Source organism: Neolamprologus brichardi, chromosome 9, assembly GCF_056152115.1.
Source record: "Neolamprologus brichardi isolate AB-2024 chromosome 9, ASM5615211v1, whole genome shotgun sequence".
In the NCBI taxonomy this organism is placed as follows: domain Eukaryota; kingdom Metazoa; phylum Chordata; class Actinopteri; order Cichliformes; family Cichlidae; genus Neolamprologus; species Neolamprologus brichardi.
The window spans coordinates 37,927,746-37,954,958 of record NC_142112.1 but is presented as its reverse complement, the minus strand read 5'-3'; the positions used below and the strand labels follow the sequence as shown (position 1 = coordinate 37,954,958).

The window sequence follows — 27,213 nt, the reverse complement described above, 5'->3', positions numbered from 1 at the left end:
CTGATTTTTAAACCCCAGGATGCGCTACTCTGCATGCCACAAGAAAGTAACCCCAAGCTGCTCTCCAATGTATCCACTGGAGTGTGATTGTTAGATAGATAGAAAAGGAAGAATCTTTAAAAACATTTCTTTTCCATTATCAGGAAAGTTTCATAAGGTTTGTGTGAGGTTTGACTGAATATTCTGTACATTACGTTTTTATGTCTCGTTTAGCTTTGAAATTAAACTATATTCACATAATACTTCAAAATAAGTACAAGTCTAAAAAGAAAAATACATACCTCACAGTAACTGCACTTGTAGAGTTTCTTTCTGGTGTGGATCTGTTGGTGTTTTTTCAGGGAACTTGGCTCTTTAAAAGTCTTATCACACAGGTCACATTTATAAGGTCTCTCCTCAGTGTGGGTAAACATGTGGCTTTGTAACTGTGCATCTGTTGTAAACAGTTTACCACACTGATCACAGCAGTAAACATCATTGCCAGTGTGAATCCGTAGGTGAATATTTCTGTACCCTACATGGCTGAAAGTTTTTCCACAAATGTCACAGCTGTATGCCTTAATTCCAGAGTGGGTAACTAGATGTTTTTTTAAGTTTTGGGACTGGGTAAATGATTTTCCACACAACTTACAGCTGAATGCCTTAATTCCACTGTGAATGAGTTGGTGTGTTTTTAAGCCTGCAGCCTGGCTAAAAGACTTTCCACACAAGTCACAGTTGTATGCTTTAACTCCACTGTGGGTGACTTGGTGTATTTTTAAGCTTTCAAGGTGGGTAAAAGACTTTCCACACAAGTCACATCTGTATGCTTTAACTCCACTGTGGATGAGTTGATGTCTTTTTAGGCTTCCAGGATGGGTAAAAGACTTTTCACACAAGTCACATTTGAACGCTTTAACTCCAACGTGGATGAGTTGATGTGATTTTAAGTCTGCAGCCTGGGTAAAAGGCTTTTCACAGAACTCACAACAGTACGGTTTAACTCCACTGTGGATGAGTTGGTGTCTTTTTAAGTTTGCAGGACGAATAAAATCCTTCCCACACTCATCACAGCTGTATTTTTTCTCTCCCTTTCTTCTGTGAGGTTTGTCGGCCTCCTGAGAGCGCTGACTTCTCGCTCCATGTTGGTCCTGCAGTGACAGAGATACAAACAGAGACAGTGTGTTAAATGCAGTCGTGGAACAAACTGAAACTCCATTAGTGGAATCAAAGATGTCAACAAACACATTGTAGTTGTTTTACCGCCACCTTCTGGTGATAGTATCACATTACAATGATGTGCTACAATGAAGAAATATTGATCACTGGAAAAAAGCTGTTACTTCATTAAAAAAAAAAAAAAAAACTGAGTTCAACTGATAATAAAGAAAATGGAAAGAAAACATTATTGAAGAAATTGTTTGTTGGGAAAAAATATTTCCTGTTTGGAAAAGTTTGAGTTCAACTGATGATGTTGTTGTTTCAATGTGTGCTGATAAAATATGATCTTTGTATTTTCGTGTAACTTCTGTGGTTTTTGTTTGTGAATGTAGATTCTCTATGTATGGAGGAGCCCAGGATGGAAAAGATAAAGCTGCTGTTAACAACCAGCTGTGCACACAGTTTCAATAACAGTGTAACTGAGATATTTTTCTCACCTCCTGTGTTGAAGTCATTGTTTCCTCTGTAGTGGCTGAGCTGAGTCCAAATGGCTGAAACTGTTCCTCTGCTGCTCCACCAGACTCTTCTCCTCCTGTTACTCAGCTGGGACACAAAAGGTATAGATGTGTATTTTATCCCTGACAAGAAGAAGCAGAGCAAATAAACATTACTACACTCAGTGACAACAATACCTATGAAGCTTCAAGGTGAAACCCCAGAAGCAACTACAAAAAGAAAGTCATCAGCTGCCTACAAGAACTTGAAAGGGAAAAAGCCACTGAGCGCCCTGCATACCACCACCTTTACCCAGGGGATGCTGCACCCTGTATATATGGACTTCCATAGATACACAAAGAAGGAGTCCCACTCAAACAAACTTACACTTCATCCAGATGAAACTACAGTTCCCTTTGATGTAATCTCGCTTTTCACTTATATAGGGCTTTGGAGCGTGATGTCACGGGGGTGGGCGTTTCGGGATCAAAACAAATCGCACAAAAGTTTTATCTTTTCATTCTTTCCCAACCTGGAAGCAACATGAGGCAGCTCGTGTATCGATGTTACCAAACGAAGGCGTCTAGCCTGGATAGCAGCTGTGAGACGAGCTCCAGTTCTCTTCCATCTCCAAATATCTGTTGGTGCTCCAGACATTTTCATTCCAGTAAGTTCTAAATATGTTTATATCACTCTTTATAGCCTATTAGTTTTATTTTCGATGCGCTCTGAGCTCATAGCAAATTAGAACAAACATCCTACTGAGTGATTTTGCAGAACTACCTTCTATTTATAGAGTTGCTAATTATTTGGCATTATTACAGCAAACCAGCCAATGAAATGGATGAAACATCATGACTGAGTTCCAGCGCTACACAAGGGACCTGCTTCAAACAAACCACCATGCCAATCAGATTACTTCTTCCATGTGAGGGTGAAGAGGTGACCCTACTGGATAAGATGGTGAAGGTTTGCTGCGTTTGGTGAACAGTGTGATAATAAGTCTTGTGCTGTTTAAATTGCTGTATTTTTTTCAAAAGATACAGTAAATAATGTTAGTAGTGGGTGATATCATGTAAACACTGTCATGATTTTGTGTAAACATTTTGTCATTTGTAAACTATAAATGATATGGATTCTACATTGTAACTGATGTGATTTTCTATAAAGTGGTTTTAATAAAAATTAAAATTAGTTTGTTTCTTTATTCAACTTTTGAACAGTGGGACTCAGTCAGTACATATTCAGTAAATGCAAATTATTTACACGGCAATGCACTACAGGCATAAATCTAGACCCCTAGATTAAACATTATGGCATTATAGAAGTGACAACTCCTCCACAGTAGCAGGTGGGATTTTTCTTTTTTGAGGACAGCTACTTTTACCTGTCAATACGGATGGTCTGTTTATGTTTTGATCAAGAGCCTTTTTTTGGGCAGCTGAAGAGGAGAGGTCTATCTTATGGCCAACCTCTGGCTGTATCTTGGTCACATTACCCAGCAAAACCCAGTATGCTGATTCATCATCTGTAACAGTACTTGTGCCACGATCAACGCTGTTGCTTCTACATTAAACAGAAGAGCAGCGACATGGGTGCTCATAATTCATACATAAAGCACACTGTCGATTTTTCAGAAAATTAAAGGATTTTAAGTGTGACTTTAAAGTGTGTAAAGTACACTATATAGAAGAAAAGAATATACTATATCGTCATATATATCATTACCGCACATGCTTCAAATTATACCGTGATATGGATTTTAGACCTTATCGCCCAGCCCTAAGTGAATCCTGCTAATGTTGTGTTATTCAGGATTGCAAACCAAGCAGTATTCACTGGCTTTCAATTTGTTGCGTTTGTGGATATATTACTGATTTTAATTCTCCATAAAATCATCCTATTCTCCGTAAGATTAAGGTCTACCATTGAACGGCATACATTTTAAAGTAAAGGCTTTAAAACCGAGTTAGTACAAACATCATTAATGTCACATAACTTTGCCGACATGTGGCCACCAGTAATACTTTAAAGTTCTTCATTATTAAACATTTGCACATAAATAAGAGACATAATACTCAGTACTTCCTTTTGAAAGTTTACTCCTCGGCCGCCCACTTCAGCCGTCACACGTATTTTCGTGGCATAATTATCCACACCCTCCACAGCGCTATGAATTGTGGGATATATGGGACCATGAAGTCTACACCAGACCACACTTCAAATTTGGGGAAATCGTTGGCGCATTGGTCGACCGCATTTGGAGTACCACTTCGAGTTGGGACAGCTGTCGCTGTGACGTAATCAGTCTCCAAATGCGCACTACGAAGAGTGTGGTTGCTGGATTGGAACACAGCTCTGGGGACTTGCAGCGGAGCTTGGGCCCAGGCACGGCTAATGATGTCAAAATTAAAGACCTGATTGGAAAACTACTTGGTCTCCGACTGATGGCGTACCACGAGTACGGAAGTAAACAAAATGTCATTTCCGGGATAAAACCACAAAGGATTGTAGGTGCGAGTGGCAAGCAGTACTAGCGCAGAGAGGCTTTCACAAGTAAAGTCACACAACGATAAAAAGAAACACGAAGAATGGCAAGAAGCTGTTGCATTATTAACTGCAAGAGCCAGTTGCATGACAGCCACTGGAAGCCGACGTGTAAAGAGAACGGTTTTTTATTGGATTACGACGTGGAAGAGAAATCGTTCAAACCATGTTTTCTAAGTAACAAAGAGTTGACGAATGTCGACGTAATCGTCACTAGTCGACTAATCGTGGCAGCCCTAGCTGCTACCACAGCAAGATTTGATTGGTTAAGAAAAAGAGAGCAATATCAAAAAAGCCACGAAAAGTCCCGCATATATGTGCCCAAGTGTTGTATTGAAGCAATCAAGTGATGAATAACTGTTTTCCAGTAAGTTGTTTTGATATGTTTTTTTTTCCCATTGCATTGTTGATTATTTTTTCACTGAAGCAGCTAATAAAGTATGATGGATTTTTACAATTTTGCCTCTTTTTTGGAAGATTCTATAATAGAATGAAACAATAATGCCAGTTATAAATAAACACAATAAATTGAATGAATTACGAAACACTCATTTTATTTCTATTAGATCTGAAAATGTTGTGTAACACTACAACCTGAAACAACAAATAGATTGCGTTGGCCTGTACAGGAGATAAAGAAAAAATGTAAGAACAGCTGTGAAATGGAATCGTCCAAATCACCAAAGTAAACTGGACCTGGGCTTGTTGCAGGATCTGAAGTTACTAAACATTTTGTGAGTGTATGAACTCACACTTAGGACCATATAATAATAAATATGTGCGTGATGAAAGTCGGGCAGCACGCTAACGTCCTTACTCCACTCTGTATGCTCGTATGGGTCTGACCCTTTCACTCCTTTGATTTTTCCTCGTACTTTGTTTTGCCTTTTCGTCACGTCTGTCTTTGTACGGACCTGCCGTGTTCTCCGTCGTTTTGTACATCACTGTTTTTGGGGCAAATAAAATGCAAGTATGGATTAAAACCGCAGAATTAATGATTACCGGTGCTGGAAATGCTAGCGCTTGATGGAGTTTTTTGATTTTGTTGCCACCCACAATGCAATGCGCCAAAGTCACGTGGTCTGTCAATCTCTATTGAGACAGGCCCAGAGTGATATGAAACGATAGATGTTTTCCTATCGTCAACCGATATGTTTCGTTATAACGAACAGCCCCACACCGTGGTTTGGACTCAGTGTGGCCGTGGGCCGCTGTAAGCTATCGCGCCGCCATTCCGAAAATACACCGCAACACTCTCTCACTCTCAACGTGTTCACAATAAACTGTGAACAGACACCGAGGAGAGCAGCGGAAGACCTCATTCAGGAGCTAAACTCAACATGAACTGAACTCACAGTAAAGTTAGCTCGGTGCTTACCTTTAGATGAGCCCACAAACCGAGAGAAACTCCGCGATGAAGCTGAAACTCTTTCCAAACACAGGAAACATCAGACCGACGTGGTTCACGCTGATTTCAGCTACTAGCCAGGAGACAAGGGTGGGCAGATGGATGTAGATATCGATACAAACGTTGGTAGTGGTTTGTGATCGATACTTCGATTTTTTCTCTCCTCTAACTTCACTACTTTACTCCCGTTTCATGAAAAAGCAGCTCTCTCTGCTCGTCTCCTCTGCGGTACACTTTACTCCGCCCCCTTCTACCTGCTCTGCTGTTATTCGTTTCTGTGCGGTCACGTGATGGAGCTACGCTAAGAAATCACATTTTTGAGATGAGAGCGTGAGAAAGAGGAGCCCCGTGTGGAAATACTTTATGGCTGGAAGTGAAAACACTGAGATAAAAACAAATATAATAACTTCATACTGTCACTGGGTTCAAACTAAAGGAGTGCCCACGACAAATCACGAGTGAATGAAACCGTGACATAATAAAATGTTTGTTAAAGCAACCAAGAATGTCATCTTTGTGATAAGTTTGGTGTGAATCTTTGGTAATGCATGGGGTTTGCTTTGTCTTTCTCGGCTTTCTCACTCGATGGCATGTAGACCGACACGCTGTCGGAGCTCAGAATGGACTGCAACCCCCCCCCAAAAGTGCACATGTAAAACTGCAGTGTTAAGTGATGTGGTTGTAAAATCTGAGTGCACGTGTCTGGAATAGCTGGCAGTATTAAAGATGATTTTTGTTAATATGTGGAAAAAATAGGACTGACTTTAGTTTCCCCTAAACCACTTTCACAGATGCCAGCCATTTGGCTTTCTGTAAGTAATAAGGGAAATATATTTCATATTATATATATTGCAGACATTTGTATTTTTGCATTTTAGTTACAAAAATATAATATTTCAGATGGAAATTAATCTTACATTTAGTACTGTAGTTTATCATTGAATACCTATAGCACACAGACTTTACCTTGGGTCGAGTATGGTGGAGATGAAGTACAGTGGGTTGGTCTCGACGTCACTGAAGCGCTTCTTGACAGCTGCCAGTAAGGTTGCTTTCATTGTCTTGACGCCGTGGTCCTCGTCTGTTTCTCTGTTTAGAAGTCTCACTAGCACAGTCACAGCTGGGATGACATCAGAGGCTAGTGCGTCGTAGCTGCTCACTTTTTTAGTTAGTTCCTCAAAGAGGGCGAGGATGGCAACAGTCGTCTCCATAAGAGCCCATTGGTGAGCGGTGAGATAGTCAGGGAGTTCGTGCTCGGACACGCCCAGCACTCGCTTTTGCTCAATGAGGGACTGGAGCATGTAATACGTGCTGTTCCAGCGCGTCTGTACGTCCTGCTGCAGTCTCTTTATTTGCTGGTTGAGCTGTCCCTGAATGTCCTCGAGGCGGGAGTAGGCTAAGGCGGACTGTTTAAAATGCCCAACTATTTTCCACCCCACTGCTGTAGCATCAGCTATGCTCCTCTGTGCTAATAAGCCTCCGTGAATAGCCAGTTGCAGTGTGTGCGCGACACATGGCAGACTTGGGAGCCCTGCGTCATTCATGGATTTAATCATGTTTTTGGCATTGTCACAAAGCACAACATGTACTGATGTTTTAGGTATACCCCATGTCTGGAGCGTTTCATCAAACACATGCGCTATAGCCTGGCTGGTGTGCGAGCTGCACAATTGTTTTACATGTAATATGGCTTGCTGCTGCGTGAAACTCGTCTATCCACTGTGAGGTTAGGCTAATTAGCAACACGGGCTAACACTGGTTGTCCAAATATCTGTGGTGAAACTAAACGCAGTGGTGTAGTTTAGGCAGCTCCGTGTCAGTCATGTAGTGGCGGCTTGGGACATCATATCTGGGCTCCAGAACATGGAGGAGATGCAGGAATCCAACATTTTCTACCTCCGAGAGTGGCTGGTCACTCAATGCAATGTACTCGATAATTGCCTGTGTTATTTTCACAGCATGTGGATTGTCTCTGGACATTTTCTCTCGTCTTGCAAGAGTTTGCTGCAGCGTGGGTTGTGTTCGTTTAGAAGTGTGGGTAAACTCTTTGTACTCGTTGTCGTGTTGGGATTTTAGGTGCTTGATTAAATTACTTGTGTTAAATGTGCTACCTTTTGAGCCTCCTCTGGACAATTTTGCTGAGCACAATTTGCAGTCCGCCTTTGTTTTGTTGTCTTCATTCACTTTGAAATAATTCCACACGGTTGACATGTCTCGCCTTGCCTTCTCCCCGCTGAGCTGCAGGCGGGGCCTGGGGGTGGGAACTCGGCACCTGTGATTAACCCCTTACCTGCCGCTCAAACAGACATTTCTCAGACCGGTGTATCGGTCCCCGTTATCGGGGGACTTTTAACGAGTACTTTAGAAAATGTGGTATCGAGGCCGATACCAGATACCGGTATTGGTGCATCCCTACTTACCATAGTGATTATAGTCAGGTATAAGGAGAGTCATTTTCATGACACTGAAAACTCTTAAGCTCAATTTACCCTTCTGTACATAATAATGTCCTTATGGATTAATAAAGTAGTCTGATTAATCTCACTTTGGTTGTTAGAAAGCACAGCTTGTTTGCAGTTTTGAAGGAAAACTCATCCTTTTAGCATCTTAAACACACCCTTTGCAAACTTCATACCTACAGCAAGGTTTTGAGATAAAATTTTATGACCTTATTTTCCTTGAAGAGAATTTCAGAGTTTATAATAAGCTAAGCTACACACTTTATTTTTCACATCAAACTGTTTAGGAAAACACTAGACAGAGTTCATCAAATATAACTAATGCTTTAAGTGTATCAGGATTTCATAACAAACTTCAAATCAACAAGAAAACAGCTGCAGAACACGTGAATCAAAATACATTCAATAACAAACAACATGTGGACTTCAAGGATACCGTAAAGACACTAAAGTGAAACTAGGCAACGACAGGCTTCAAAATCTTTAAAATGGTCATTATTCCCTCTATAAACCAGTACTTTTCAATAATCCAAATTGTAACTTTTGAACCACTAATTCTATATTTGGATATTTTTAAATATATTTGGTTTTCTGCAAATACTGTCCAATAGGTATATAGTACTGCAGAAACTGTAACTCCCTGCTTACATGTTTGTACCAAGCAGGAGATGCTCTGTATGTTATTGTACATCTGTATAACAACAATAAAGGGATTCTATTCTATTCCAGCTTCCTGAATGAAACATTCAGGATTATATACACTGCAGGCCCAGAAATCAGAGCTACCTCATCAGATCCAAGTCTGACATCAGCTGAACTCTGTGGAGCCTGATCTCAAGGTTTTTAAGTCTGATCCTGAAACCAGGAGAGGATCTTTCTGTCTCTGCAGATTCATTGTGATCCAGTGATTTCAGTCCTGCATGATCACGCTGATGTTTGCACAGAGCAGATAATGAAGTGAATGGCTTTGCACATTGGTAACAGTGAAACAGTTTATTTACAGCGTGGGATCGTTTATGTTCGGAGTATGAACTGAGATTTCTGAAGCTCTTGTCACACTGGTCACAGCTGAAATTCTCTTCCAGTGTGTTTGTTCATGTTTGCTACGACCAGATGATTGCGAGAAGCTTCTGTCACAGTGTCTGCACTTGTATGGTTTCTCTCCTGTGTGGACTCGTTTATGCACTTTAAGGTCACCTGCAGTGGTGAAGGATGACCCGCACTGGTCACAGACGTGCTTTTTGACCCCACTGTGAATGAGTTCATGGTTTTTTAATTGACTCTGTGTGGGGAAGCCTCTCCCACATTCTTTGCAGTAGCTCATTTTGTCTCCAGTGTGTCTACGTTGATGTATTGTTAGGCTCCATTGATTACTGAACATTTTTCCACAAAGGTCACAGCGAAAGTCTTTCCCACCACCACAATGATGACAGGGTCGAGAACTGGATCCATCTGTGTCGCTTTGCTTCTAAATAAAGACACAAAGACAGTGTAAGTCAAGGAATTCCTTCAACATTTTTATCCTGAACATCGCCTGAAATAAAGAGCATCTCTGCCCACATCCAATACATTTTACTGTTTACATTATAACGCTCAGCTTACTGGACAAAATAGACTCTTCATTTGTAGGTAATCCACTTAATGGGAATGGTTAAACACCTAGATGCTCTGCTCTGGATGCTGCAAGATACTAACCCCAAGCTGCTCTCCAATTTATCCATTGGAGTGTGAATGTTAGAAAGAAAGGGGAGGAGCTTTTAAAACGTTACTTTTTCCATCATCAGGAGTTTCAATAGATTTGTGTCAGATTTGATTGAATATTCTGTACATGAAGTTTTCATTTCTTATTTAGCTTTGAACCATTGTATACTTCCCTTTGTTTGCCTTATATGACCTATTGTGCAGAAATTTGGGCACGCACACACACACCCAAACAAAAACAACCCAAAACAAACCATATTTTGATTCAATTTTTAAATTGCAAAAAAGAGCTATTGGAATAATAAATAAAGTTGGATATAGGGAGTCCACCAACCAGTTTTTTGTAGGATCGTCTATGTTAAAATTCATGGACATTATACATTCTAAAACTTTAGAAATAATATATCTAGTGATGAAAAAGAATGTTCCAATTTGTATTTTAAGTATGTTTAAACTAAGAGATGGAAAATATGATTTGAGGGGGTCTTATAAGTTTGGTTCTCACTTTAGGTATTTCAATGTTAAGTATAGATGCGTGTCAGTTTTGGGAGTGAAATTGAATACTTGAATGGACTTTTCGGTTACTGTATGATTGAGTACTTTTATGTAAAACGATAATCTGTGTTCTCCAATAGTTAATTCTGTTCATCTGGACATAACGTTTCTCCCAAGAAACATTTCGTCACTCATCCAAATGACTTCTTCAGTCGCAGCTGACTGCAATTTCCCCAACCTAAAACAGTACATTTGCATAATGACTGAAAACAGCCCACTGAGGAACAAATGGGCTGGGAGGTCAGTTCCTTAATCTTAATTATGCAAAGTCTCATGACCATTGATCAACAACCACTGACCAAAACCTACTGATCAAAGACCATTGATCAATGACCATGAGTCCCATTCACAGAGAGTTGGGGAATGGCTGCAATCACAGCATTGTAAGATGGTGACAGATGTACCCTTAGGCCCCCTCCTCGATTCAGAGATGGTCTTTCCCTTTTCACGTAAATGGCCTCCTTGACTACGTGCTCAAACCAGCGTTCCTCCCTGTCCAAGATGTTACATCCTCATCATTGAAAGAGTGTCCACTGACCTGTAGGTGTAAATAGACTGCAGAGTCCTGACGAGGTGGCTCTTCTGTGTTGTGACATCCGCTTCACCAGAGGTTGTTTGGTTTCCCCGATGTATAAATCCTGGCAGTCCTCCTGGCACTTAACAGCATACACTATATTACTCTGTTTGTGTTGGGGGACCCGATCCTTGGGGTGGACCAGTTTTTAGCGCAGCGTGTTTTGGGGTTTAAAAGCCACAGAGACCCGGTGTTTAAAAAAGAAAAGTGTCTCAACTGCTCCGATACTCCTGACACATATGGGATCACTACAGGTTTTCGCTTGGGTAGCGGTTGTCCTTCTCTCCTGGATCGGCTGGAGCTTTCTTTAGGTGCCTTTCCAGCTTCGACAAAAGTCCAGCTGGGATAACCACATTTACTCAATGCATTCTTTGGTACATCTTTCGCCATCTTACAATGCTGTGATTGCAGCCATTCCCCAACTCTCTGTGAATGGTTCTCATGGCCATTGATCAGTGGTCTTTGATCAGCGGGTTTTGGTCAGTGGTTGTTGATCAATGGTCAGAATTTGCATAATTATGATTAAGGAACTGACCTCCCAGCCCATTGTTCATTCAGTGGGCTGGTTTCAGTCATTATGCAAATGTACTGTTTATAAGATTTGGGGAAACCTGCAGTCAGCTGAGACTGAAGAAGTCACCTGGATGAGTGACGAAACGTTTCTCCCAGAAAACGCTACGTCCAGATGAACAGAATCAACTTTTTGGAGATTTACTTTCCTGGATGATTGAGAATGCATCAAGACAAAATAAATTTCACTTCACTTTTGAAATTAAACTGCATTCATTTAATACTTCAAAATAACTGCAACTGCAAAAATATAAATACATACCTCACAGTAACTGCACTTGTAGAGTCTCTTTCTGGTGTGAATTTTTTGGTGTTTTTTCAGGGAACGTGGCTCTTTAAAAGCCTTCTCACACAGGTCACATTTGTAAGGTCTCTCCTCAGTGTGGGTAAACATGTGCCCCTCTAAATCTTTTGAGTTCACAAAGACTTTTCCACACTGATCACAGCAGTAAACATCATTATTGGTGTGGATGCGCCGGTGAACATTTCGGTGCCCTGGCTGGGTGAAAGTTTTTCCACAAATGTCACAACTGTATGGCTTGATTCCAGAGTGAATAACTTGATGAATTCGTAAGTACCTACTGCGAGCAAAGGCTTTACCACAGTGATCACAGCTGTATGCTTTAACTCCACTGTGGATGACTTGGTGTGATTTTAAGCTTCCGTCCTGGGTAAAAGACTTTCCACACAATTCACAGCTGTAAGGTTTAACTCCACTGTGGATGACTTGATGTGTTTTTAGTCGTTCAGCTCGGGTAAAAGATTTTCCACACAACTCACAGCTGTGTTTTTTCTCTCCCTTTCTTCTGTGAGGTTTGTCAGCCTCATGAGAGCGCTGACTTCTCGCTCCATGTTGGTCCTGCAGTGACAGAGATACAAACAGAGGTAGTGACTGAAATGCAGTCGTGGAACAAACTGAAACTCCATTCAGGGTTTATACGCCTTTTTCAGTGTCAAATTCAAGCACTTTAAGCACTTTCAAGGTCCCTTTTCAAGCTTTTCCAGCACCCCACCCCCCAAAAATGAATGCGAATTTCAAGTCGCGTCACCTCAGTAAGACCATTTGGGAATAAAAAATAAATAAAATCATCCTACGTGAACTTAAACACCTTTGTAACCCCTTTTGTTAAGACATAGAAAAACGCACCACACAAAAATACTGCAAAAGGAAACGGTCGCCTTATATACATAGAGTATAAACTCAAAATGCACATTTCACTTACAACTAAAGATGTGAAAATGTGAATAAACCAACTTGTTAGAGATATTCTTCTGTTGAAAAAACAGAAAAATCAAAAGAAATAAATAAGTCTTCTCAGCAGATAATGATGCTTCTTTCCTGTGTGACAAAAAAAATAGGAGACCGATGTTTGTTTGTTTGTTTCTCGCCCTATGACAGCTGGGATAGGCTCCAGCGGTCCCCACGACCCTGAAAAACGATAAGCGGAAGCGAATGGATGTGTGTTTGTTTTTTAAGTTCATTTCCAATAAAACAGTTTTATTGCTAGCTACATTGCTGTCTGTATTATTGCTAAAGTCCTAAATGATCACCTTTAAAGTGTTTGTGCTAATAACATCATGTACAGTCACACAGGCATGGAGAACAGCACTGGCTGGGAGAGGCGTTAAATAGATCACATAGTTCAATTCAACATATTCAACAAGACTTGAAGAATGCACAAGCATCTACTTAAAATCTTTTTAATTTATCATCTGTGATGTTATTATGTACAATTCCAATGTATTTTGTTCATCTCCCCTAAAGGCAGCCTTAAAGTATGAAATATTCATATACAAATACACGTATAAATGTGTCTACTGTCTCAGTGTGAGCTTGAAGACATTTATAATGTTTAAGTAGTTTAATGTGTCGGTGCTGACAATAAACACATTTTGAATGAAAGCCAGGGAACTTTGGTTGCACAGAAACAAGTGGCTATTCTTTGTGACCACATGGATCACTCATATTACCATTATTTCACCCAAAGGCACCAAGTTAATACTCAAAAAAGCTGCAGCAATACACACAAATATAAACAGTACTTGGTGACAATTTTGCTTTTAGCCTTTAACCCTCTGGGGTCCAGGGTGTAATTGGCCGTTTTGGACTACTTTTGATTTGTTCTCTATATTTCACCTTTAAAAACTGTTTATCTTGCCAATCTGTTATTTTCTCATTTTGACAAACTGTATCTGCACAGTTTATCTAAATTCAGACAAAATTTAAAATACGAGTAGAAAGTGATATTTTTGACTGTAAAAACCACAAGCATGTTTAAGGAATCATTTTCATAACTTGAAATGCAAAAAGAAATTGTGCTTTTAAAAAAAATATGCACAAGTTTTGCAAACAAAGTTTTATGGTTCTATTTACCTAAAAATGCAGCCAAGGCTCAGATATATTATATCTTTATATAACAATTTCCAGCTATTTATAGACCAATCAGGTGTTCTGCATCAAATAAGAAGACACACATAATATTTATGCAAATCCAAAAAATAGTTTGTGTCACTATAACACAAATGAGAACAGCACAGGGATAAACCTGCAGGTCTGACAGCAGCTGTGTCACTCAGCGTTTACACTGCAATCTGCCTTTGGTGGCTGTTTTGCAGCAACTGTGACATTCACTAGTATAATTGACAGTGTTGGGTAAGTTACTTTAAAAAAGTAATTAATTACTAATTACTTAGTCAATATTGTATTTAAAATACTTATCTAATTACTGTGTCAGAAAAGTAACTTAATTACTAAATAAGTAATTTAACTAAATACTTCTTAAAATCCCTATAAACCTTGAGTGGACAAACAATAAATAAAGTTTTTTAAAAGACGGAGACTCTACAGTATGCAGCAGTAGCATCTCTTCCACAATGTAGCCTGCACTCATCTTTTTAAGCTCACCTTCAGACGCTTTCTGTGCTGCTGAAGTAAAATCAAGCTTTGCCTGCTTAGCAGGAGTTGCCGCGGTGTTAACCATGGATGATGAACAAGAATCACAAGTGTTTGTCTATGCTCTGTGTCAGGCGCTTCAGTAGATTATTCGTGCTATTAACAGCAGCTGATAGGTTTTTTTTCTTCCCAGGACATAGCTTACATATTACTGTAATGCTCTTGTCTGCTTGTTTCAGAAAAGTGACGAGACGGGAATATGTCCATTTCATAAAACAGCCACTCGCTTCAGCCGAGTCCGACATCTTCCACTTTACTAAGTAATGCATTACACCCAACACTGATAATTGACACACAAAACAAAACAACGACTACACTACACACTAACTACACAAGATGACACACTAACTTGAGACTCCAAATACGGTAAAACGTCACAAATCTCTCAGGTATCAAAACTCTCTTTCGCTCACTTGCTCTCTCTCGCTAGTCATTCCTAAAACTTCCCCCTCTTCCCAAACAACCAGATGCCACATGTTGCCATATAATTTTTTGATTGGTTGGTATATTTTTCCAAAACAGAGCTACCTAGATCACTTAAATTACACAATTGAAAGCATATGTGTATGGTTTGTGTATTTATACACAAGCACTCATATATATTCAAATAATTAAAAAAAAAAAAAAAAAAGTTCATTTACCTGTCACTACCACACACCAAATCCGGTCGTTGGTACTTCCTGGCTTGTGTAGCCACTAGGTAACAAAAGCTTAACACTGCCCCCTAGCATCCTGGAGCACTTGTTGGGTTTTGTACATGTTTTAGGGGTTTGTACGTGTTTTGTCTCTAGGGGCCACCATAAATATACTTTATTTATTCACTCCACATAAAATGTAATAAATAAATCATATAATACAAAACCAACTATTCACAACTTTTAACTATTTAAATTTTCAGCTTTTTCCTACAACACAATTAAATATAAATTAAAATACGAAAACAACAACAAGAAGATGCACATTCTCTGTCATATGGACCTGCATGAATAAACTTTCTGAATCCTTTATCATCCGCAACTGAAAATAGTTGTGGATCATTACTATACCTTTCTAATGTGACGTTGTTGTCCCTGGCTCTCTTTCTCTCTCTCTCTCCCGCTCTGTTCCTGTGCTACAGCGAGTGTAACTACTGCCCCTCCCCCCTGTTCCCAGCGCAAAGCACAAGGCTCGTGTGCGGAGTGAAGCGGGAAAAAAGTGCGAGAGAAAGAAAAATAAAAGAAACCCACGGCTTGCGTCACTCACTTCCAAAGATCCGGCCCTAAGAGCCGTTTTGTTCGCGACCGACACATCACTATTTGCTAGCGCTCACCTTAGAAAACAGTTTTTACCGTTTCTTCCTGCAGTAAACGCCACAGTTTTATAAAAAAAAACAACAACAAAAAAAAAAAACCCATTGGTTTTACGGGGCCTATCAACACAATTTAAAAACTGGTATATAGTTTGAGGTCCACACATTCGACACAAGTTGAAATGGAGACCCCAGGGGGTTAATCATAAAGCCTTAAGTTGGCTACTTATGTATCGGGCTAATGTTTAAAGCTTTCACTTGAGTAAATTAACTCATATCACTGCTAAGTAATGTTAGCTAAGTTCACAGCATATTCCATAATAGCGCTGCCATACTACATCACAGTCAGTGCATTTCAATCATTTCTCCAGCGAGTTTGATAGCTAGCAAAATAATAATCATAATTTTAAAAAATAACGTACAAGTACTGGAAAATTATTTACTAGTATTCACCTATCAGAAACAGACAGAGGCGCAAGGCAGCCCAGGCGGGGAAATTTTGCTTTTACATTTTTTGATTCATTTTATTTCTCTATCTGATGAGAAAACTAATCAATCAGATAGTTGTTTGTGGTGAATGAAATACAGTTACACTTTCAAGCACTTTTAAGCACCACATCTGAAATTGAAGCACTTTCCAAACCTTGAAAAGACAACATTAAAACTCAAGCGTTTTTAAGGATTTCAAGCACCCGTACGAACCCTGTCTATTAGTGGGATGCAAGATGTCAACAAATATGTTGTAGGTGTGTTACCACCACCTTCTGGTGAGAGTATCACACTACAATGATGAGCTACAACGAGAGTTGCAATGAAAATAATGACACAATTATTAAAATTATTAGAAAAAATTATTAGAAAATTATTAAAACATTCAGACGAGTTCAGCTGATGATATTTTTGTTTCATTGTGTGCTCATAAAATATGATGTTTGTATTTTCTTGTATATTGTGTGGTTTTTGTTTGTGAATGTAGATTCTCTATGGAGGAGCCCAGGATGGAAAAGATAAAGCTGCTGTTAACAACCAGCTGTGCACACAGTTTCAATAACAGTGTAACTGAGATATTTTTCTCACCTCCTGTGTTGAAGTCATTGTTTCCTCTGTAGTGGCTGAGCTGAGTCCAAATGGCTGAAACACACACACAACGTATATATTTTTTATTTATATATATATTTTTGTCAGGGATAAAATACATGTATATTCTTTCTATACATCTCTCACGCACACACACTCACACAGTTTGTAAAATCCTCGTCTGGATTCTACAAATGACGTCTCTGTGAAGGTTCTCAGGCATCCAGGTTGTGGTAATTTAAGGATCTTACACCATGCTAGCCAAAAGACTCAATTTTTCCACAACTGCTGCCCATAGTGGAGATCATCACAGCCAGGGAAACCACCATAAAGATTAATAAATGACCACAACCTAAATCGGAACAAATCAGGATCAAAGTCTCAGCCACTCTCTCCAGTGCAAAAGTTCCTACATCAAACCTTATAATACAAGAAAAGAAAGCAGTCACATCCCTGAGAAAAAGACAACTGTTGTTCGTAACACATTGGATTATCAAACAAAAATTACTACTCTCTTCAGTGGCAACAACAACAAAAAAGTTTAGTTCCCTAAAAGAACTTGAAAAGGATGAAGTCAATTACTGCCTTGCATACCACCGGTGAAGCGAGAAAAAAAGTGTGAGAGAGAGGGTGAGAGAAAAAACAACAACACGGGTCCCAATAAGGAGTCGGCTCGCATCGTTCAATTTAAAGAGCCGACTCTAAGAGCCGTTTCGTTCGCGACCGACACATCACTAGAGTGCACACATAGTAAACTGCACGCTTTAGTTGTGAAGCGAAAACACTGAAATCTGAGTAATAAATGGAAATCTTGTCTTCGTTAGCGATAGCGAAGACAAGATTCTCCATATCGTTTACTGTTGGTGTAGGCGAAGAGCATCATTGTGGTGACGCTTGTTTGTTTGCCGTTGTCGCGATCGCCTCGTGAGAATATCACAAGGTAAACTGGCGACATTTTAAAATACTTTGTTGTTCAACAGCAAGTAGACTGACGGATTGTGTTTGAGATAACCTCAAATGTCACAGATAAAAGATTGGGTGTTTTTGCTGGTTTGTCAGTAGCGGCTCCTCAAAAGCATGTCTACCATACAGCTGTTCGACTTACGCCAGTTAATCTGGAACACCGGTTAGCTACGGTTAGCTTTTAGCCCAACATCGATCTCGGCTCGCTGGTCGCGCATCCACCTCACGCACACAGTTTTCGACGGGCCGACGCAGAGACGCGGCGGCGTCCTATCCCGTCTGTTTGGAGCTCACAAAATGCCGCAGCAGCGCAGCATGTCTCCATCTAGCTGAGCTTGCTGGCGTTTTATTAAATCCAAGCGTTTTGGTCGGCTATAGACGGTGTTCTGTAGTTTCGACGGACTTAACAATTTTACATTAAACCAGAACTTAAATAGAAAAAGACGAAATAGCACCATGGTTTGGACCCTGCGACCTATCGCGCCGCTATCCAAAAAAAACAAAAAACACTGCAATACACTCTCTCACTCTCAACGTGTTCACAATAAACTGTGAACTCACAGTAAAGTTAGCTCGGTGCTTACCTTTAGATGAGCCCACAAACCGAGAGAAACTCCGTGATGAAGCTGGAACTCTTTCCAAACACAGGAAACAGATCAGGGAGCAGAGACCCACGTGGTTCACGCTGATCTCAGCTACGATCCAGAAGACAAGGGCAGGCAGATCGATGCAGATATCGATCCAAACGTTGGTAGTGGTATATGATCGATACTTTAGTTTTTTTCTTTCCTCTAAGGTCACTACTTCACTCCCGCTTCATGAAAAAAGCAGCTCTCTCTGCTCGACTCCTCTGCTACTTTGCTCCGCCCCCTTCTTCCTGCTCTGCTTTAAATCGTTGCTGTGCGGTAACGTGACTTGGAAACTACATTTGGGCTACAGAGATGGAGGAGAATCGTGTGGAGATACTTTACTGCTGTAAATGCAAACAACAATCCAGTCAGAGGTCACTGACAGAGTCCTCTCAGAGAGTCAAAGAATATTCAGGTCGCTCATTTAGTGCTAAAAGTAAAGTTTCAGTTATGTCTCATGTTGGACTTTCATGGGCTGATTACTTATAAATTAAAAGCTAACATTAAAAGTAATGTCAGCTTTCGTGTCAATGTATAATTATTGTATTGGAATTAAAAAAATTTGGAATTCAAATTTTAATTGTTTTTATGTCCGAATAATGTAAACACTTTTTGTGTTTCTTGTAAAAATCATTCTTATTGGTGTAGCACATTTAAAACAACAGAAGTTGATCCAAAGTGTTTTTCAGACAAACACATTTACATTCCACATCTCCAAAGATCACAGTTTCAAAATGTGAAAAACTGTGAAAGCTGCATCGGTTGTTTTAATCAACACAACAAAACACACCAACAGTGGAAAGCAAAATTCACACACATTTCATTTATTTATTTCACACTTGGTTCAACAGTTTCAACAGTTTTCTTTCAGACAAACAAACCATACTTTCTTTCGGTATAGCACTGCAACCATGCGTGAAGTGGGAGCAGGAAGAAGAAAATATTCTTATTAAACCCTGCCCCCTATCTGTGATCCAACTTATATTACAAGTGGGCACCAAAAACCAAGGAACAAACTAACATATATCTCCAGGTCCTGACGCAGACAAAACAAATTTACAATCAGCAATATACCACTTCACATAATAACAAGGAGAAAAGATAAGTGAATAGAATAAAATGAGGCAAAAAATGTAAAAAACAAAAACAAAAAACCAAATCTTCAAATTTCAATCTTCAATTAACTCCAATTTCATTCATATTCTTCATATTGAATTATCATCTAACAATTTTTAAAACAATGTAAATTTGTACAATTCTTTAGATTATAATGAAGAGAGTTCCACAGTCATATACCTAACTGCTGGACTCATTAATCTTTGTGTAGTCCTAGCTAGCTGATGCTTAAAATGAAATTTCCTTCTGTCTTCTCCCTCCAAACACATTGAAAATAAACTTTGTAACTTGAAAGGCAAAATATTATTTTTAGCCTCAAACACAATTAATAGTGTCCGTTGTTTCACTAAATATCCTAATTTTAATAGTTTTGTTTTTATAAATAATTTATTTGTATGTTCTCTATATTTAACGTTATGAATCATTCGTATCACTTTCTTCTGTATTAATTTTAGAGGGTTTATAGTATTCACCAATGTATTTCCCCAAACTTCCACACAATAACTAAAGTATGAGAAAACCAACGAAAAACATAAAATGCGCATTAATTTGTAGTCTAATAAATCTTTTACATTTCTCAAAATATAAATGTTTTTGACCATCTTCTTTCTAATGTACTCAATTTGTGATTTCCACGTCAAATTTTCATCTACTATTACACCCAAAAAGCGAAACTCTTTCAATCAATTCTCCATTAATGGACATAATAACTTCTTCTTCCTTTACACAATTTTCAAATATCATCAATTTTGTTTTTGTCAGATTCAAAGATAATTTATTTACATCAAACCATTTCTTAAAAATTTACATCTCAGAAACCATGATTTCATATCTTTCAAATTCTCTCCTGAGCAATTTGTGTCATCTGCAAATAAAATAAAATTTAACCTTTTTACCTTGAGGAACGCCCAATACAATCTTCAATCTTTCAGAGGTGTTCTCGAAACAATATACATATTGCAACTCATTTTCTAAATAACTCCTTAACCAATTCAATGCCACTCCTCTCACACCATAATTATACAATTTAGAAATCAAACGTGTTGTAACGTGTCAAAAGCTTCTTTTTTGTTTAAATCAACAAATACCCCAACTGTGTATTTATTATTATGGGTTGCAGATGAAATATCTTCAATGAAAGTCAATAATGCCAATGCCGTTGATCTATTTTTACAAAATCCAAATTGATTTTAATTTATAAGTTGTTTTTTCTTTTGTCAATAAAACTATCAAGTCTTTAGTTGTTTATTATAGTAGTCTTTCCTCAATATTAATACCAACTTATTTTTATAAACTTTATATTTATATAAATTGCTTATGTTTAAACCACTGTATGTTCTTAACTTTTATCTGTTATTTTTATTATTGTGTATATTTTCTGTTTTTTTGTTTTTATCTGTTGTACAGTGTCCTTGGGTGCTTTGAAAGGCGCTATTTTTAAATAAAAAGTATTATTATTATTATTATTATTTCATTTCCACATTCTTAGTTCTCTGTGTTATATAATCCCTATATAATTAATTTTTATTTTTTCACGCATTTGCAAGACCATTAGTTACCAAAGGTTTCAAATTCTTATTCCTTTTCTTATACTTAAATGATACCAATGGACAATGTTATCATACAAGGCCAAGTAAGTAGTTAATAATGCTCCATATGCAACGTTAACCTCATTAACATAAACCTCCTTCCAGTCCACTTCCATGAGATCTTGTCTAAATGTATTAATTGCCTCGTTATTTCTTACCCTTCTATGACTCTCGAACCCCACTTCTTCCTTTCTTTTCACATTTAAATCAAAAGTAAAAAAGACTGGTACGTTTTTGATAATGTTACTCTCCATGCTATTAATAAAAATATTAGTGTTTCTGATTTATCCATTATTCTACTGGGCTTTATAATTAAAGGATAAAATCCTTATCCAAATAATAATTAAAAAAAATCTGATGCAGCCTTATTAATTGCCTCTTTAAAAAGATCGATATTGTAATCAGCCGACAAAAATAAAGTCTTATTTCCCTTAGCCTTACTCAATAAGTCTTCGACTACCTCTGTAAATAACTCAATCTGTGTTATTTACAGAGTATATCAGTTTCCTGTATATACAATTATATTACTTCTTCTTTCTATGTCCAATTCCACTGTCACAGACGCCAATAAATCGTCTATAGCCACAGACATATATTCAACTTGTTTACATTTCAAATCACAATTAACAAAAAGTGCCGAGCCTCCTGCCTTCTTCTTAGATCTATTTACAAAGTAGGTAGTAACGGTAGTAACCAGCCAGTTCCAAGAACTGTCTCACCTTTTTTTTTTTTTTTTTTTTTTTTTTTTTTTTTTGCATTGGGACACAATGGCTGCTGTTTTATCATCTGTGGATGCACCTGTCTGCCTCTAGTGTACCTCCCTCCGTCCTACCACACAGTTCTTCCAGTATCATGTCCACCCACTGCACATGCTCCACCCAGGTATCACTATGAATGACAACATCATCCAGGTAGGCAACAGCATATACAGTGTGAGGATGCAGCACTCGCTCCATGAGACGCAGGAAAATGGCCAGGCTCCAAACAAGCCAAATGTAAGTGTGACAAATTGGTACAAATTATATGGACAGGAGAGTTTTTCCTTTGGAATCTGCAGACAAGGGAATCTTCAATCGCTTTGCCGTAATCATCAAAGAACCGTATAAAACCATCATACTACAAGGACTATTATCTCCGTTTTCAGCATTTAAGCCAATTTCCTTTGCACAATTTGTCTATTTTGCTCAGGCAACCTGTAGGACCATATTTGCTGCAGTCATATTTTCGGCGCTGTGTTGTAGTGAGATAAGTTTGTGGATGTTTTGTGCAGCTTCAGCTGTCCTTTTAACTGCTTGCTGGTTAGCTAGCGTGAGCTATAAGCTAGCAGCTAGCCTGGTTAATGACGCCAGAGTTCCACGCACATGCAAACAGCTCGTCTCTACTGCTTTAACTGTTGTCCCGATTCGTGATTGAGGTGTGAGACAAACGGCCATTGGTCCAAGTGCTTCAAAACAATGATTTTATTAAACAAGAAGAAATACAGTCACAATAGTCGGCATCAGCAGAAATAGCATAATAGTTTAAAATTTGAACGGTGAAAATCGCACAAAAACTGCAAAAGTAGTTCCACGGCAAAGAAGCATGAAGCAACTAGAAAAGTTTGCATTTCCTGCAAAAATGCTGTGAATGCCTTGTAGTGGAATCGGAAAACAGCTGAAGAAGCTGACGTTTGTGCTTAAAACAGCTGAACAATCTGGAATTTGTGCTGAAAAGAGGTGAAAAACTGATCTAAAAATATATTTAAAAAAGTATAACAGCTATGAGCACCAAAAGATATAGCAGGCATCAACTGAAGGAGCTGAAAAATTACCTGACAAAGTTGAACTTTCCGCAGAAATGAGGCGAATAAACTTAAATTTGTGCTCGAAACAGGTGAAGAAGCAGAACTTTGTGCTGAAAAGAAGTTAAGACACTTAATCATAGTATGACCGAGAAGGTTAAGCAAAAATACTACCATTTGGCACCAATACTATGCTTTGGCAGAAATGCCATGTTTTAGCACAAACACTGCAATTTTGTTAAAATATTATGATTTGGCAGAAATACTATGCTTTAGGACAGATACTCAGATTTGGCTCAAATACTATGATTTAACATAAACAGTATAACATAGCAGAAATACTGTGATTTAGACCAAATACTACAACAGAGGAAATACAATGATTTAGCAGAAACACTGCGACTCTAAAAATACTATGATTTACATGAAATACTTTGTCTTAGCAGAAAAGCTATAATCTGATCTAAGCAAGTTTTAGCAGAATTTTGAAAGTTTCCCATTCAGTTCAAATGGGACCAAAAAAAAAAAAAAAAAGAAAAAAAGAAAGTGGAAGTAGTTTCACGGCGAAAAAGCACAGAGCAACTAGAATAAAGAAAAACAGGAACTCAATAGTGTGGATGCTTTCAGCCAGTGTCCGATGGCCTCGCCACTGTCAGTGCGCCCCAGGGCAGCTGTGGCTACAATGTAGCTTGCCATCACCAGTGTGTGAATGGGTGGATGACTGAATATAGTGTAAAGTGCTTTGGTGTCCTTAGGGAGTAAGTAAAGCACTATACACAGGGCTGCACATAAGTGGTCCGCAGGTGCGCATTCGCTGTCAAAATAAAAGACGTGCACCAGATAAGTTGGAACACGCGTTTGAGTACATAAGATGTTCTGGAGGAGGATGGACATTTGTTAAAAACTCTTAAAGATGTAGAAGCAAGCTCTGTGCAAGAAATTCTGAAAATACGCTATTCTTTTGAGGTGGAGGAACACACACAAAAAAACAAAACAAAAAAAAAACCCTCCAATAAACGTCCATCTGTGTCAGTGGAAAAAATTGGATTCAGACAGTTAAATGTTACTATTTGTCATGTCAGTCTTTACTCAGGCAGTGGAAGTGAAATCATGGCTCAAATCTTTGTTATGAAACCAATTATTTATTTTTACACCAAATTAGTGTTACCTTAGTCAAATTTGATGAACATCCCCAGGACATTTAAAAAAAAAAAAAAAAAAAAAAAAAAAAAAAAAGTCTTCAAATCTTAAATTGGTCTAGAGATGTTAATAAATAAATTACACCCAGCATCCTGGACAAGTCTCAATGGAAGCGTTTGTGAGAAGACAATCATGTAATGGCAAAGCTGCAAAAGTAACAGGCTAACAGTAAACCACTAATATTAAACATCTACCATACTATATAAATTTTGTGATAAAAAACGCCAAATTTTTATTTTTTCCCCCGTCAAAGAACTGAAGAACTCACCACCCTTTCTAAATGTGTTTAAGTGTAATATGTCCCATTATTTGTATTTTTTCCCCTTCTGAAGCTTGTTGGCAAAAATTGTCTCCCCAGAAACGCATAGTCTTTTGGGATTTTGTTTTCTACCGTTGTATCAGCAGTTCTCCCCATTTGCTAACATTTTCTTACGTTGCATTTGACCTTTCAGGATCAGTTCTGTGAAAATTAGTAGGGATTACCACAGCAGGTTGAATAAGCATTTAAAAAGTTCTATACAAGATAAAAATAAAATTAGTAGGAAATTTTTATGCATTTAAAGTTAAAAAAAAAAAAAAATCTTAAAGAAGCTTGGGAACCTTCTCTTTGTGGAGAAAAATAGTATAAGCACCACACAGCCACACTTACCAATATTCAACTTTAATGGTAAGCAGGACAGTGTGGAGGTTATACCACATTTAATTCCTCAAAGATAAAACAAAATATTTACATTTTAAAATACTTTTAAGATCAAACTCCTGTCACACTAGTCACAGGTGTAGTTTTATGTGTTCCTTCATGAAGGTTACGAGTACTTGAATGTGAGAAGCTTTCCTCACAGTGACTGCACTTGTATGGATTCTCTCCCATGTGGATTTGTCTATGCATGTTAAGGTTACCTGCAGTGGTGAATAATGACCCACACTGGTCACAGAGGTACTTTTTAATGTCACCGTGAATAAGTTCATGACGTCGTAATTTACTTTGAGTGGGGAAGCCTCTCCCACATTCTTTGCAGTAGTTCATTTTGTCTCCAGTGTGTCTTCGTTGATGTATTTTTAGGGTCCTTTCCTGGCTGAAAGGTATTTTACAAATGTCACAATAAAATGCTTTCCCACCACCACAACGATAGCAGTGTTCAAAACTGGATCCTTCTGGGTTGTTCTGCTTCTAAACAAAGACAAATACATTTAACATAAGTTACACGTTTAAATAAACTTTAAAATAAATTTTGTTTCTATGACGTAGAGGAACAGAAACAAGTGTTGATACCCCAGAAAGGAGAAAAAAAAAAAAAAAAAAAAAAAAATACATACCTCACAGTAACTGCACTTGTAGAGTTTCTTTCTGGTGTGGATCTGATGGTGCCTTTTAAGGGACCATGAAAATTTAAAAGTCTTCTCACACAGTTCACATTTATACGGTCTCTCCCCAGTGTGGGTAAACATGTGGCGTTGTAAGTGTACTTTTTCTGTAAACTGCTTGTCACACTGATCACAGCTGTAAACATTATGTCCCGTGTGAATGCGTTTGTGTCTATTTCTGTTCCCTATATGGTTGAAAGATTTTCCACAAATGTCACAGCTGTATGCCTTGATTCCAGAGTGGGTAACGCCATGCTTCCGTAAGCTACCACTTCGAGTAAAATATTTACCACACCGATCACATCTGTATGGTTTAACTCCACTGTGGATGAACTTGTGGTTTTCCAGGCCTTCTTTCTGGGTAAAACGCTTCCCACAATGAGCACAACGGTATGCTGTAATATCACTGTGAGAGACTTTATGCTTTTTTAGGGCACTTTGCTGAGTAAAGGACTTCCCACACAAGTCACATCTAAACTGTTTATATCCCCCGTGGATTCGTTGGTGTCTTTGTAATTTACCAAGGCGAGTAAAACATTTTCCACACAAGTCACAGATGAACAGAATCTCTCCAGTGTGGAAGTCTGTGTGTTTTCTTAGGGACTCCTTTCGAGTAAAAGCCTTCCCACACTCATTGCAGCTGTATTTTCTTCCCCCGTGGGGTTTGTCAGCCTCCTGAGAGGGCTGACATCTTTGCCCATTTCGGTCCTGCAGTAACAGAAATACCAACAGAGGCATTGAGTTAAATACAGTCATGGAACAAACTGAACAGTCAAACTCCCTCCAGTTTTCTGCATAATTTTAAACCAGAGGCCTATTTCAACCATCTACTGGTGGTAGTACATTATATACAAATGGTCAGAAGAACCAAACAAAATTATTTGGTAGTATAGTCTATGGAACTATCAGATTTAAGTATTTAAATATTCTCACGTCATCACCATTCCTAGTGCTTGTACACACAAATATTCAGTCTTGTTCTTGTTTTTGATTTGACTGCTAAGATCAGACAAATTTAGCTGAAAGCCAACAAGGATACCCAACGGATTTACTTTGCCAAGTGGATCATCAAGGCCTTGCCGTTTTGGTCCATTTGATCAGCCTTTGTTATTTTTCATTTTATTTTCAGTTGTTACAGACTGGGCAGACATGGCTGGGGGATAGGAAAGGGAGAGGTCTATATTTCTACAGGTTTTTAAATTGTATTCTATAACACGTTAGACTGCTGACACCGTCATTACACCAGCATTTGTTTATCCCCAGAGCTACATTTAATGAGACTACTAGGCCAAACCCTAAAATCATTTCACATTATTTTGACAAGAATTTTATAAAGAAGTACAATAGTAAAATGTGGAACTTTTGCAGGTTCAGGTTAGAGTGAACTAAAGCATGTAGCAGAGCAAGTACTACTGCCACCAGCTGCACTCCAACACAGTGGCGTTCAAGTCTGCTGAACTACAGGATGAGAGACTCTAGGGATCACCACAACAACTACTGTATAACATTTCCAAACTGTAATACAATAATATCTAATGAAGGAAAAGTATAAATGTAATGTGTGCTACAACAGTAATTAAAATTATATTATAGAAAGAGTAATATATACAAATAACATTACATGATGTACTATTGGGGGCTTAATATAAACCTCGCCTGTGTTTTGGTGCCCGTTAAAATGAACTTTGTGTCAACTTTTGAGCAAATTGTGACCATCATCAAGCAAACCAACCGAAGACGATGAAGGGCACACAGTTTCAATAGTAGTGCAACATATTTTCCTTACCTTTTCTGTTGAAGTCAT

At 38.5% G+C, this 27,213-nt stretch overlaps 2 protein-coding genes across 2 annotated transcripts in view; both read right to left on the bottom strand.

Moving 5' to 3' along the window:
• LOC148101628 (uncharacterized) overlaps positions 1-18,445 on the bottom strand; it is a 19,659-nt gene extending 1,214 nt beyond the window's left edge. Inside the window, exons 1-3 of the mRNA XM_087846605.1 lie at positions 18,315-18,445; positions 1,638-1,778; positions 282-1,130 (exon numbers count right to left, since the gene is read on the bottom strand). Coding sequence (XP_087702731.1) covers positions 282-1,130; positions 1,638-1,655 — 867 coding nt within the window. The 5' untranslated portion in view covers positions 1,656-1,778; positions 18,315-18,445. The remainder of the gene's footprint in view (positions 1-281; positions 1,131-1,637; positions 1,779-18,314) is intronic.
• LOC148101627 (uncharacterized) lies at positions 8,310-27,213 on the bottom strand. The gene is made up of 5 exons (XM_087846600.1): positions 27,196-27,213; positions 25,931-26,117; positions 25,362-25,762; positions 11,712-12,308; positions 8,310-9,517 (listed from the first exon to the last, which is right to left on the bottom strand). The coding sequence occupies exons 1-5, from the start codon at positions 27,211-27,213 to the stop codon at positions 9,047-9,049; spliced, it is 1,674 nt and encodes a 557-aa protein (XP_087702726.1). The 3' UTR covers positions 8,310-9,046.